The 15,616-nt window shown below is 40.8% G+C and overlaps 1 protein-coding gene across 1 annotated transcript in view; it reads right to left on the bottom strand.

Moving 5' to 3' along the window:
- Window positions 1-6,971, bottom strand: part of PTCHD1 (patched domain containing 1) — a 257,228-nt gene extending 250,257 nt beyond the window's left edge. Inside the window, exon 1 of the mRNA XM_040338253.1 lies at window positions 5,505-6,971. Coding sequence (XP_040194187.1) covers window positions 5,505-5,933 — 429 coding nt within the window. The 5' untranslated portion in view covers window positions 5,934-6,971. The remainder of the gene's footprint in view (window positions 1-5,504) is intronic.
- Between the last annotated feature and the right edge of the window lie 8,645 nt (window positions 6,972-15,616).

The raw sequence follows: 15,616 nt of genomic DNA, 5'->3' as shown, positions 1-15,616 counted from the left end.
TTTTTCATCTGTAAACGGATGGATGAAAAAGCGGACATACAGTCCGCATTTGTGTGAAAGGGGCCTAACTCTCACTTACTGTTTGGCTATGGGACAGGAAGTAAATGAAAATCTCCAAAAAGGGACACAAATGTCAAAAAACAAATATGAGAGGCGTTATAATCTTACCTTTACTCTATTCAAAATGAAAAAAATTGCAGAGCAATTTATCACTGTAATAGGACTGTATGGGTAAATATAAGTTGTATATTTTTACCACAACACACACATACAAACATACAGAATTATTTTTTAACCTTTTATTTCTATACTATAATTGCCTATAAAACATGGGCTTTATGGAAGTGAAAAGGAATTCAACACTAAATAAGTCATTTCTGTAGGAAATTACCTTTTGAAGCTAAAGTATGGTATGGCCTTTTCAAATAGGTACTTTTAATGCCATGTGGACACTGGCGCATTTTTAAATGAGCATGTTACCTAGCAACACACTAGATCTACTAATGTAGACTATTCTTTCTAAAACAGGTTACAAACAGCATCTTTGAAATGTGAATCTACTGAAAAACACTTTGCAAAATCAGTGAATGCGGACTGACCTGGCAGTGTCACATGAATGGAAGTTACGTTGTAACAGGCCTGGAATGTCACTAGTTTCATTCATTGAAAAGCACACTGCTAAAATGCCTTTCGGGTGTTTATCTAAAGAAGATATATCATTTTCCAAACAAACAAATACCAAATAATAAATACTAATTCTCCTATGTTCCATATACTAGAATCTCTCATTCACAAAATTTCACATAGGAGGCCATATTTTCACATACTGTAGAATGATGCTACAGTATGGATGTATTACATTCCACAGTACAGTACAGAGGATTTGAGGGATAAACTTGTAAGCACTTTGTAAAAAGATCTGTTGCCTTTTACCGGTTTAGATTAATCCTGATTGTGTGTGGGCTTTTTTTTGTCTTGTTTTGTCATGTTTGTATTGTTCTTTGATGCTTGTAATGGCAGCAAACAATTGATTTACAAAAACAGCTACTCTACCAAAAATTGTATTCTAGTCATGAATGGATTCTGCTTCTATGATTTACAGGCTTTTTCTACATAGCAAACATTTTGCTTTTACAAACCCCCCCCCCCCGTCCCGTCCCGCCCCGCCCCGCCCCTTCTCTTCCCTTCACCTGACAAAGCAGTGGCAATCCTTTCAGATTCACTGTAATGCAAGTAAATGAGAACTCCAACCCCCACCCCACTGTGATTGCCAAAGTTGCTATGAGGACCCCAAAATTCTGATTTACAACTAGAGCCCCCACATATATATGGTACAGATAAGTGATTTAGCCAACCCTCACCTAATCCATAATAAAATACCAAAATAAAACCTGGATGGCTTCCAGATGGACTGATACTTTTAAAAAGACCATGAAATGCAAATAAATATGTGCTGCAATATTCCTACAACAGCCAACAGCCAATGAGATTGCCCATTGCTTAAAATGATCAAGCAATTCAATAGGTTGGTTGTTACTATGAGTTTTTATCAATATTAAACATGCCATGTACAAAACAGAAAGTGTGAAGATCCTGGAATTCCTATTTGCCACTGCAGTCCCCAAAGATAGGTTGCAGATGTGTGATTTAGCCTACCAACACCTAATCCAAAATTAAATGTACAAATAAAATATTGGTTCTAGGTGGACTGACCCGTTTAAAATGACCAATGATTCTGTGCAATATCTTAAAATGATCAATGCATATTAATATGATAGCTGTTTGGCTACTATGAGTTATTGCAGTGTGCAGGTGTTTTTATACATACTAAACATGTTCCTGTACAAAACCAAGTGTGAGGGAACCTGGAATTTCAATTATGCCCCTAGAATCCCTAAAAATATGGTGCAGATTAGAGATTTGGCTGCCCAGCACCTACTCCAAAATAAAATATTGGTTTTAGGTGGGCTTATCCTTTTAAAAAAGACCAATAATACTGTGCAATATCACATGCCTGCCAATCAGATTCCCCCTTTCAGCATCTTACAAGTGATACAATTTAAGAAGATAGCTGTTTAGTTACTGTGAATGAATGCAGTTTGCACAGTTCATCTATATTAAACCTGCTCCTGTACAAAACAGACAAAGGGTAAGGGCCCTGGAATTTGGATTTGCCACTAGAGTCCCCAAAACATATTGTGCAGATGAGTGGTTTCAGATTTGCCACCAGAGTTCCTCAAACATAATGGTGAAAATTAGTGATTCAGCCTACCAGCACCATATACCAAAAATAAAATACCATAACAAAATATTGGTTCTATGTGGGCCGATCCTTTTAAAAAGGCCAATAACTGCATTAAGTATGAGGATCTTGGATTTCAAGTTTGGCGCCAGAGCCCCAAAAATATGCTGAAACTTGATCGATTCAACATATCAGCACTTACTCCAAAAATGTTGGTTCTTGGTTGGGCTGATCCTTTTAAAAAGACCAAAAACTGTGTTAAGTATGCGGATCCTGGATTTCAAGTTTACGACCAGAGCCCCAAAATATGGTGAAAATTAGTGATTTAGCCCACCAGCACCTACTCCAAAATACAATACCAAAACAATATACGGATTCTAGGGGGGCTGATCCATTTAAAAAAGACCAATAACTGCGTTAAGTATGAGGATCCTGGAATTTAAGTTTGCCACCAGAGCCCCAAAACATGGTGCAAATGAGTGATTCAGCCTACCAGCACCTACTCTAAAATACAATATCAAAACAAAATGCAGATTTTAGGGGGGGGGGGCTGATCCTTTTAAAAAGACCAATAACTGTGTTAAGTATGAGGATCCTGGAATTCAAGTTTACCACCAGAGCCCCAAAGTATGGTGCAAATGGGTGATTCAGCCCACCAGCACCTACTCCAAAATAAAATACCAAAACAAAATATATATTTTAGGAGGGGTGATCCTTTTAAAAAGACCAATAACTGCATTAAGTATGGGGATCCTGGAATTAAAGTTTGCCACCAGAGCCCCAAAAATATGATGCACATGGGTGATTCAGCCCACCAGCACCTACTCCAAAATAAAATAGCAAAACAAAATATGTATTCTAGGGGGGTTATCCTTTTAAAAAGACAAATAACTGCGTTAGGTATGAGGATCCTGGAATTCAAGTTTATCACCAGAACCCCAAAATATGGTGCAAATGGGTGATTCAGCCTACCAGCTCCTACTCCAAAATAACATACCAAAACAAAATATGTATTCTAGGGGGGTTATCCTTTTCAAAAGACCAATAACTGCGTTAAGTATGAGGATCCTGGAATTCAAGTTTGCCACCAGAGCCCCAAAAATATGCTGCAACTTGATCAATTTAGCCTACCAGCACTTACTCCAAAAATATTGGTTCTTGGTTGGGCTGATCCTTTTAAAAAGACTAATAACTGTGTTAAGTATGAGGATCTTGGAATTCAAGTTTACCACCAGAACCCCAAAATATGGTGCAAATGGGTGATTCAGCCCACCGGCACCTACTCTAAAATAAAATATCAAAACAAAATATGTATTCTAGGGGGGTTATCCTTTTAAAAAGACCAATAACTGTGTTAAGTATGCGGATCCTGGAATTCACCAGAACCCCAAAATATGGTGCAAATGGGTGATTCAGCCCACCGGCACCTACTCCAAAATAACATACCAAAACAAAATATGTATTCTAGGGGGTGTTATCCTTTTAAAAAGACCGATAACTGCGTATGTATGAGGATCCTGGAATTCAAGTTTATCACCAGAACCCCAAAATATGGTGCAAATGGGTGATTCAGCCTACCAGCACCTACTCCAAAATAAAGTTCCAAAACAAAATATGTATTCTAGGGGGGTTATCCTTTTAAAAAGACCAATAACGGTGTTAAGTATGAGGATCCTGGAATTCAAGTTTGCCACCAGAGCCCCAAGAATATGCTGCAACTTGATCAATTTAGCCTACCAGCGCTTACTCCTTTTAAAAAGACTAATAACTGTGTTAAGTATGCGGATCCTGGAATTCACCAGAACCCCAAAATATGGTGCAAATGGGTGATTCAACCCACCTGCACCTACTCCAAAATAAAATACCAAAACAAAATATGTATTCTAGGGGGGTTATCCTTTTAAAAAGACAGATAACTGCGTTAAGTATGAGGATCCTGGAATTCAAGTTTGCCACCAGAACCCCAAAGTATGGTGCAAATGGGTGATTCAGCCCACCAGCACCTACTCCAAAATACAATACCAAAACAAAATACAGATTCTAGGGGGGGCTGATCCTTTTAAAATATATGGTGCAAATGAATGATTTAGCCTACCAGCACCTACTCCAAAATACAATACCAAAACAAAATATGTATTCTAGGGGGGTTATCCTTTTAAAAAGACAGATAACTGCGTTAAGTATGAGGATCCTGGAATTCAAGTTTGCCACCAGAGCCCCAAAGTATGGTGCAACTGGGTGATTCAGCTCACCAGCACCTACTCCAAAATAACATACCAAAACAAAATATGTATTCTAGGGGGTGTTATCCTTTTAAAAAGACCGATAACTGCGTTAGGTATGAGGATCCTGGAATTCAAGTTTATCACCAGAACCCCAAAATATGGTGCAAATGGGTGATTCAGCCTACCAGCTCCTACTCCAAAATAACATACCAAAACAAAATATGTATTCTAGGGGGGTTATCCTTTTAAAAAGACCAATAACTGTGTTAAGTAAGAGGATCCTGGAATTCAAGTTTGCCACCAGAGCCCCAAAAATATGCTGCAACTTGATCAATTTAGCCTACCAGCACTTACTCCAAAAATATTGGTTCTTGGTTGGGCTGATCCCTTTAAAAACACTAATAACTGTGTTAAGTATGAGGATCCTGGAATTCAAGTTTACCACCAGAACCCCAAAATATGGTGCAAATGGGTAATTCAGCCCACCGGCACCTACTCCAAAATAACATACCAAAACAAAATATGTATTCTAGGGGGGTTATCCTCTTAAAAAGACCAATAACTGCGTTAAGTATGAGGATCCTGGAATTCAAGTTTGCCACCAGAGCCCCAAAAAAACATATGGTGCAAATGAATGATTTAGCCTACCAGGACCTACACCAAATTATAGTACAAAAACAAAATATTGGTTCCAGGTGAACTGATCCTTTTTTTAACAGACCAAATGGTGCTCTGCAATATCCCATAGCAGCCAATCAGATTTTCCCCTTTCAGCATCTTAAAACGATCAATACAATTCAATAGGATGGCTGTTTGATTACTATGAGTTAATGCAGTTTAAAAATGCTTTTAGCCATATTAAAGCTGCTCTTGCACAAAACAGATAAAAAATGTAGCAATATATGATAAAGGTGTTCAGCAGAAATCAATGCAAAGGGAATGACGCGTTGTGGGATTTTCTCTCCAGAACGATATTGATATGCAAAGTAGCAGTGCTAACAGGTGGTTTGGGCATGCAAGCTATGCAGCATAATTACCTTTAGGATGAGATCCGTGTGATGTTGGTCCAACATGTTTGCTCTCCTGGATGAAGTTATGATGACTCTGCCGTACCTCCCAGGCGTCTGAAGATCAGAATAAAGACGGTGCTTTGAACGGTTGACTGGGAAGAGACTATCCACCAGGTTCCTCTCTATCTTGGCTAGGCTGTGCTTAGGAGCTAGCAGATACTCAATGTTCTCCTCCACCTTGTATCTACTGAAGCTGGCCCCCAGCAAAATGGAGATGAGCACTGGAGCTGACACAAAAAACACTGGATGGCTGGCGATAAAAAACCCGAGTCTTGAAAAGCACGTTCTCAGCCCCCTGTGCAGAACCTTCCGCAACATCCTAGTGCAGAGGGAGCCAAGGAGGGGGAGAGGCACAGGCTGAGATGTCAGGCTCTCCCAGAGCCTGGCTAGGACCATCAGGGACCACACACATAAGGAGATGCTCAAAAAACAAAAACAATAAACAAAGGCTTAGACTACTCAACTGTGCCGACTTCCCCAAATGATTAAGCAGCAAGAGAAAAAATAAATAAAAAAATACCCTTATTTCTCTCTAAGGCAAAAAATCTGTGCAAAGTAGTGTAGTTTGGTTCAACTCTAACATGGTGAGCTTCTTGCCTCCCAGCACCCGAATGCATCGCTCATCAGAGTCATTTAGGCTACAGGGACTAATTAGTCCTTCCAAAAAAAAAACAATCTTGGAAGTTGGGTATGAACAGACACATCCACTGCTGTATATACTCTCAGGATGGATGGACTTTTAATTGGCCATGGTGAGGACTGAAGGCTTCAGGCTATGAAGGAAGTCCACCCTTACTGCCCTGGACATGGTTGGGATCACTGAGCATTCTGTTTACTTAACCATTGTGGATCCAGAAGAAGAAATGGTGAAAGGCAGTTAAAGCAGAAAAAAAAAGACAAGATCATAAAGAAGCAGAAATCCACTTTAGGTAAGTCCCATTGCTGCGTTCCTCTATGACAGGAGGTAGAATTCCAATAAAAAAAGGATGAATTGTTTTGATTTTTTGTTGATGATTTCAAAAGTTGCAGTGCTCTTCTTCCACCACCTCTTGCTCGAAATCCCCAACACTACTTTGATGAGGTCTCAGCCACAGATGGCAATTGTCGGATCCCATGCTTGTTATAGAAGGCTGATCATCGCAGAGATACAGTTTTGTGTATTTCATTGGTCTCAGGCGATTGTTTAGACTGTCAACACATCACTGGAGAAGACTGCAAAAGAAAGAAATAAACAAACACAAATCCTTGCAGCCAGAAAACGTCTAGGCTATTCCCAAATCTCACGGTTTCTCTCTTGTTGCAGCTGCAACATCCACTTGGAGTATTGGAGCGAGATCTTCCTAGGCTGGGATTCGGCAGTCATACGCATGATCATGCCTGAAACCATCAGACAGCACAGGCTGTCACATGCAAGGGGGACACAGCAGACTTGCCCCCCCCCCCAAAAAAAAAAAATCAAGCCTGTTGGAAATTAAAGGACACCTCTCTGCAGCTGGGAGAACTTACAGGTTGAAAAAAAAAAAAAAAAACAGACAAAAAAGCATTCATAAGAAATGAAGCGAATTGACAATAATAAAAGAGAAAATCCTCATACATCAGCAAGCTGTCTTGTATTGCAGCATGATGTATAGCGCGCATCCCTATCCTCCCCCCCCCACCACCACCTCTTTCTCCAGCCACTCCTCCCTGAATCAACTGCCACAGGGGCTGTCCCTCCTTCAGGAGAGAAATAAATGCAAGGAGAGAGGGATAAATCACCATGAAATACTTTGAGAACTGCTACAACCCCCCCATCACCTTGCACCCCCCACCTCACTCCTCCTTTTGCATCCTCCTTCCCATCGCTGCTGTTGCTGATTCACGACAAAGGGACTGCCAGGATGAATTGTGTTTTACAGCCTTTAATATATAGGAAATAGCAAACACACGCAAAAGAACGTGCCATGGGTGGTTAAAATCATGTTAGCAGTCTGCCTGGTGGCTGCGCTTCATTAGCCGGAGCTCCATAGCTGTGATGTGATAAGCCTGCAGAGATAGGCATTCCCAATTCCTAAGCTATTACATAGGAAACTGGCCATGCTAAATCATAGCCAGGGATTCTGGAGCTGCTCATTAAAGCAATGTGCACACACTGCACAGCAAGCTGTCACAAATGTTTAGTGGTAGCCCGTAGCAACCATTTAACAGTCACCTAACTGACTTGGTTGCTATGGGTTACTGCCATTTGCCAATCGTCACTGGTCTCTGCACTGCCTTGTAAGACAGATTGTCAGCAATAGAGCATTCTAACCTTTTAGCTCAATACAAATGCCGTCAATTCTTCTGAACCCAATGACAGATACCTAACTGCACCAAACTGCAATCCAATTAGTTGCCATGGGTTACTGTCCGTACATCTATAGTACATCTATACTGTCCTTTGTACATCTGTACTGTCCTTTGTACATCCACACTGTCCTTTGTACATCTGTACTGTCCTTTGTACATCTGTACTGTCCTTTGTACATCTACACTGTCCTTTGTACATCTACACTGTCCTTTGTAAATATGTACTGTCTTTTGTACATCTGTACTGTCCTTTGTACATCTGTACTGTCCTTTGTAAATCTACACTGTCCTTTGTACATCTGTACTGTCCTTTGTAAATCTGTACTGTCCTTTGTACATCTGTAATGTCCTTTGTAAATCTGTACTGTCTTTTGTACATTTGTACTAGTGTCCTTTGTACATCTGTACTGTCCTTTGTAAATCTGTACTGTCCTTTGTACATCTGCACTGTCTTGTGTACATCTGTACTGTCCTTTGTAAATCTGTACTGTCCATTGTACATCTGTACTGTTCTTTGTACATCTGTACTGTTCTTTGTACATCTGTACTGTCCATTGTACATCTGTATTGCCCTTTGTACATCTACACTCTCTTGTGTACATCTGTACTGATCTTTGTACATCTACACTGTCCTTTGTAAATCTGTACTGTCCTTTGTACTGTCTTATTACATAAGCCATGATTGATGGCAGAATATGAGCAAGATATCATTATAACACCCATTAATAATTACAGTTTATTCTATGGGGTACCTACTGTAATTGCACCAAACTGCAACCAAGTTGTTTGCCATGGGTTACTGCTCTTTGTACACCTGTAATGTCTTATTAGATAAACCATGATGGCAGACTATGGCAACATATCATCATAACACCCATTAATAATTACAGTTTATTTTATGGGTTACAATGACTGGTATCTACTGTAACTGCACCAAACTACAATCAAGTTGGTTGCTATGGGTTACTGCTCTGTGTACACCTGTACTGTCTTATGTACTGTCTTATTAGATATGCCATGATGGCAGAATATGAGCAAGATATCATTTTAACACCTACCAAATAAATACCGTGGATTACAATGACTGGTACCTAACTGCAACAAACTGCAACAAAATTGGTTGCTATGGGTTACTGCGCTTTGTACATCATCACTGAGCTGATTGTCGGATTAGATAGGCCATCATGATAGATTATGAAAATTCAAACGTTTTAGCTCAATACAAATGTTGTCTGTTTTATGTAATACAATGACTGGTACCTAACTGAAGGAAACTGCAATACAACTGTTTGCTATGGGTTACTGCTCTTTGTACATTATCACTGAGCTTTGCATCGTCTGATTAAATATGCCATCAAGGTAGATGGCCATCATAATGTTTTAGCTCAACACAAATGCCGTCTATTTTATGTAATGTAGTGGGTGGTATTTACTAAAACCGGTGCACACAGAATCTGGTGCAGCTGTGCATTGTAATCTATCAGCCTTACCTTGTTAAAATAAGCTTTGGTTTTCACAGGTACTTGCTCCCACTCTCGGCTCAGATCACCGTGGCAAACTGAGCCAGGTGTTAGCCCTCTCTCCTTCTAGGGTTGCCACCAGTGGTGGCTGATGCTCCAAATAATTGGGGGTGTGCGCAAACAAACTGAAAAAAAAAAATCAATTGCAGCCACTGTGCCATCAATTGCAGCCACTGTGCCATCAATTGCAGCCACTGTGCCATTAATTGCAGACACTGTGCCATCAATTGCAGCCACTGTGCCATCAGAATTCTGCCACTGTGCCATCAAGCGCAGCCACTGTGCCATCAATTGCAGCCACTGTGCCATCAATTGCAGCCACTGTGCCATCAAATTCTGCCACTGTGCCATCAAGCGCAGCCACTGTGCCATCAATTGCAGCCACTGTGCCATCAATTGCAGCCACTGTGCCATCAATTGCAGCCACTGTGCCATCAAATGCAGCCACTGTGCCATCAAACGCGGCCACTGTGCCATCAATTGCAGCCACTGTACCCATCAAATGCTGCCAGTGTGCCCATTAAATTCTGCCAGTGTGCCCATCAAATGCTGCCAGTGTGCCCATCAAATGCTGTCAGTGTGATCCCCCGGCCCACTTGCCACCTGCCCGGCACTTACCCTGTCTTGGTGGGACAGTGGGTGGCGGTGACAAGCGGGGTCCTTCCAGACAGCGTCTCCTGCCATCTTCATCTCCCAACTCCTGTCCTCTCCTCCTGAAAGGTGTTCAATAGCGGCACCTGTCGTCTCAGCCAAACAGATGACATGTAAAAGAACTGAGCACCTGATTGGTGGAGAGGCGGTTCAGTTGTGGCTCTAATTAGATGCTTCACAAACACCCCCCACCACTGCAATTCAGGCGCCCGGGCGCCTAAAAAGGGGCCGGAAGCCTGAATGAGGGATGTCCATTCAGACACAGAGCTCATGGCTCTGAGGAATAGGGCAAGTCCCTCGAAACACGTTAGCCTATAAGACTTGGAAAAGGGAGTTACCGCTCCAGGTGGGTATGCTGGACAATCAATAGCTTCTCAGGAGACCAGGAGTGCCGGCAATGCACAAGGCAAAAATGTAGAGGCTAGAAGAATGGACAGCCGCACTTCCAAAAAAAACCTTAGGTTGTCTTTATTTTAAAACAGATGGCAAATGCACTACAAAGTACAGCAAAAAAGTGGAGATAGTAGCTTTTCTTCTGTACTTTGTAGTGCATTTGCCATCTGTTTTAAAATAAAGACAACCTAAGGTTTTTTTTGGAAGTGCGGCTGTCCATTCTTCTAGCCTCTACATTTTAGCCTATAAGACTTGTTTAAGTCTTCTATGTGATGGCATATGTATATGGAATTCTGACAGTCTGTACCTGCATTTGTTCTGATGAGCTTGTACACATGTTCGTGAGTATATCTTTAATTTCTTGATTTTACTAATAAAGGATATCCAAGAATATTGCAGTAGGCTGGTGCACCCTTTCTTTTGTTTTATGGTTGCAGTTTATCTGGACTTTCTCAATCTTAAAGTGGAGTTCCACCATAAGAAAAAAATTTACACCAAAAAAAAAAAAAAAAAAAAATTTTTACTTACCCGAAATAGCGGTTGCTATGCGGAAGTCCCTAATCTGTCTCTTCATCCTCCGTGGTGGATCTTCTTCCTCGTCCTACACTCTGTTTCTTCTTGTGAATGGGGCGCGCTGCCTTCTGGGAACTGTGTGTATCCCAGAAAGCAGCCGGCCCATTCACAAAGCGACACGCTGCTCGCGCATGCGCAGTAGGAAATGGGCAGTGAAGCTTACTGTGGATGGCGGCGCCTGGAGCTGCCAGGATCGAGGGAATCGGCCTCGGCGGGGGCCGACATCGCTGCTGACTAGGACAGGTAATTGTGCTTATTAAAAGTCAGCAGCTACAGTGTTAGTAGCTACTGACTTTTAATTTTTTTTTTTACCGGACCTCCGCTTTAAAGTGGAGTTTCAGCCTCTAGAAAGAAAAAAAAAAACAGCAGATACAAATAATGTTGCTGCTGACTTTTAATACAAGGATACTTATCTGCCATTTAGGATAGACACCCTACTACAGAGAGGGGTTCGTTGTGGATTTGGAGAAGCCACTCCCATCGACTATATGTGCCTCAAATTCCAGCACTACTGAATCCTCCTCATTCTTCCTCTCCCTGTCACCTTTGCTAAACCCATGGGCTGTGACTCAGGGCCCCCATTTGGGTATCCTTGCGTGAAGCATCCGTGGGCCTTAGACTTTCTACATCTCCCCTTTTGGGGATTGGTTTTGGGAGATTGTCTAAATCTTGATGCAGAAACATGATTGTTTTTAACTGTGACAAGCCCAGTGTCGCTGATTTTCTGAGTTCTCAAAATCTATGATCTTCTCTAAACCTATACCACTGAAGAAGGTATTCATACTTACTCCCAAAACGCGTTGGGTACAATGGGAAGAGGCATGTGCACCATCATATTCTCAGTGTTCTGGGCCACATCTGTATCAAGTTTCGTTATAGTTACTTATGGTGATGTATGCACCAATGTTTTTATCCTTTTTATATCAATACATTTCAATATATCAATAAATGATATCAATAAATTTGATATTTTTTATATTCTATCTTCTGTAATATTTTATACTTGCCTTTAAAGTGGTGGTAAACCCTCCCCCACAACTTCATCCCATGTAAATCAGCATAAAAAACCCCAATGAACACTGCTTGTAGAAATATCCTTACTTGCTTAGTTTTGTTGTAATCCTTTTTGTTCTTGAGAATGACGTCACTGGAGCATGAGACCGACATTTTTGGCTTACGCGTTTCAGAGGCCAACCTCCTTCATCAGAGCCTCGGTGGTCAGCTACTGACCACCGAGGCTCTGATGAAGGAGGTTCACCTCTGAAACGCGTAAGCAAAATATGTCCGTCTGATGCCATCTGATCCGTGTTGTTACCGTGGTTGCTGAGCGATACTGTCTACCAGTATAATTGTCCAATAAGCGCTGTCTTTCTACTCTGTTTGTGAGTATGACTATTGTTTTTATTTATTCAATAAAATCCCTTTAGTGATAATGCACTAGGTCGGTGCGCTCTTCTTTTTCTTTTCTTTTATAGCTTTATGAATTCCCATGATTATGAGAAGGGCTGCAAGACAATAGACTTTACACTAAAATTGGATGACATTGCCCTATAGCAGGAAAACACCAGAGCGCAGGAGGAATTGTTTTTGTGTCATTGGAGCATGCCCAGATCTCCCCTGATTTACGGCACACTCTGTTTGCTTGTCTGTCTGTTATCAGGACTTTCTACGGCACAACAGTGAAATCCCATGAGACTGCATAATCACTCAGAGCTTCCTCCTACTCCCCATGTGACCATGTGACATCACATGGAGTGTAAACCTGGGCATCGGACTGAATTACTGCAGTCTTATCAGCTGAAGCTGATAAGACTGACATAGGCAAACACTAGATCGGCACAAGTAAATACTATGAAATTAAACAAGTGGCTATGAGCAGGGTTGCCATAGAAATGTTGGATTGAGAAGGAGGCTTGGTTAACAGTACAGGAAGTGCTCAATGTATGGGCGGAAATACACTCTATGTGGACTCAGAAAACAATACTTAAGATGGCACTGCCTTACCTCTGGATTTTTTTTTTTAAAGTTTCTTTAAACAATAAGTAATATGTAATTTGGGCTGGATTACAGTGGCTATAGATTGAAAATTACTTAATATAATGGACTAAATATAAAGAAGTATCAGAGTGGAAGAGTTTACTTCCTCTTTAAAGTTCCAATCTACTGGGGGAGTACTTCTATGTTTGTGTTCGTTACCTGTCCAGGAATTTCACATTGTCAGCCCCCCGAAGCCCATCGGCTCGCCAGCATTGCAACTAAGGGAAACAGGCAGTGAAGCCTTCAGGCTTCACTGGCAGTTTCCTACTGCGCATACGCGAGTCATACTGTGCTGTCTAAATGGTCCCATCATCTTCTGGGACACACACAGGTCCCAGAAGACAGTGGGGGGGAGGAGGAGGGTCCGATGCAAATGCGGAAATGACGTGCCTCGACGCGGCAAAGTAGTACGAAAGTCCAGCTGAGGAACAAAAAAAAAAGGTAGAAAACAGACAAAAAAAAAGGATATCCAAAAACAAGGGGGAGGAGTGTTTTTGAGGGCAGTTTTTAATGATAATCCTAACATTTTAGTTCAATACAAAGACAGCCTATTATCTAGAATACAATGACTAATACCTAACTACATCAGTAGCAATGGGTTACTGCCCTTTGCACATAATTATTGCTCTTTTCGCTGCCTTATTAAGTAATACAGATTGTGAGCAAAAGACCATCCTAATGTTTAAGCCGCGTACAAATGCTGTCTATTCTCCTGAACACAATGACTGGCTCCTTCTATAAAACCAGCCCATGCTCTTTATTTTACGTAACATTGCATGTTTAGAGAAGCAGCTAGAAATGTGCTCCTCTTTGTTCTCAATCCTGCTGCGAGGCAGTGAGACTAGCAACAGGCTTTAGTGCTGTATCTGAACCAGCAACCTGCACAGGGGTGAAGAGCATCTTCTCCCTCTCTCTCTCTCAGTATTTTCACTTCAGCTTTGGTTTCATTTTTAAGTTAGAGATGAGAGAAGAATGAGAGAAAATGAAAATACAACTGGTAAGTGGAAACTCCCAACTCTTTTTCTAAAGTCGTATTAAACCCAAAAACAAATATTTAAAATAAAGCAGTTTATCATTCCTTAACCGCTTTAGCCCCGGACCATTATGCAGCTAAAGGACCAGGCCACTTTTTGCGATTCGCAACTGTGTCGCTTTAACTAACAATTGCGTGGTCATGTGACGTGGCTCCCAAACAAAATTGGCGTAATTTTTTCCCACAAATAGAGCTTTTTTTTGGTGGTATTTGATCACCTCTGCGGTTTTTATTTTGTGCGCTATAAACAAAAATAGAGCGACAATTTAAAAAAATTCAATATTTTTAATTTTTTGCTATAATAAATATCCCCTCAAAAATATATATAAAAAATATTTCTTTCCTCAGTTTAGGTCGATACGTATTCTTCTGCATATTTTTGGTAAAACAAATCGCAGTAAGCGTTTATTGATAGATTTGCGCAAAAGTTATAGCGTCTACAAAATAGGGGATAGTTTTATGGCATTTTTATTAATCATTCTTTTTTACTAGTAATAGCAGCGATCAGCGATTTTTATGGCAGACACATCGGACACTTTTGGCACCATTTCGGGCGTCATATGTTGACATTTTCAATAGGACTTTTTCCATTGAAAACTTCAACGTATGACGAAACGTGTCTGGAACGGCGTACAGTGACGTCACCGCGCTTGATGTGAAGGAGGAATAGCTCCTATAGTGCCGGACGGCTTTTTATTATACGCTCTTTACAAGCTAATGTTTGTGAGTACAATAGTCTTCTTTTAATAAATTGTAAAAACGGTATTATGCTATGGTCCGTTTTTTCGTTATTTATGATTCACGGACCACATGTATGAAAAGAAGTTAGCTCTCCCACAATTGGAAGATACATTGCTGAGGCTCCCCAATCCAGTGTTTCAATCCGTGGACGGAGACTACATTTTTCAATGCTGTTAAAGCATGTCATTTTGGTAAGCGGCTTTCCATGTGGTGGCGGTTCTCGCGGATGTCAAAGCTCACTGTGGTGCTGTTTGTCTTGATTGTGGACACTAATGAGATTTAATCAGCACAATTTAGGACATTATATATTTAATTTATCTATGTGTTTGAAATCCACATTTTTTTGCATCCATCTTTTATCAAGCTTTCGTTTGCTAGTAAACTTTTTTCTGGCACAGTTTTTTCTTTACGTATATTATTTGTGTTTATACCACCTTATTGCAGCCTTCTGGTTTATCATTGCCTAATTTGTTTATTTATATGTCTGGTTAGCGCAGTTTTTTCTGTTGTATATGCAATAAAGCATGCTTGTTATGCTCACTGTGGAGCCAGAGGGGTTAATCATCTGCATTGTGTAAAAAGACTGTTTGATCCTGTCTTCTCCGATCCTCCCCTTCTTCCATGGTCCCAATACCATCTCTTCATAGAACATAGACTAGAGGACAAGCTGCACATGCTCATTTTGATGTGTATTGCGAGAGTATTTTTTTTTGTGTTCCAGTCGCGATTTTTTTTTAAGTCAGCAGCTACAAACACTGTAGCTGCTGACCTTTATTAAGGACACTTACTTATCCTAGGCGCCC

Source organism: Rana temporaria, chromosome 2 (assembly GCF_905171775.1).
Source record: "Rana temporaria chromosome 2, aRanTem1.1, whole genome shotgun sequence".
Taxonomy (NCBI): Eukaryota; Metazoa; Chordata; class Amphibia; order Anura; family Ranidae; genus Rana; species Rana temporaria.
This window is presented reverse-complemented; position numbering and strand designations above follow the sequence as displayed.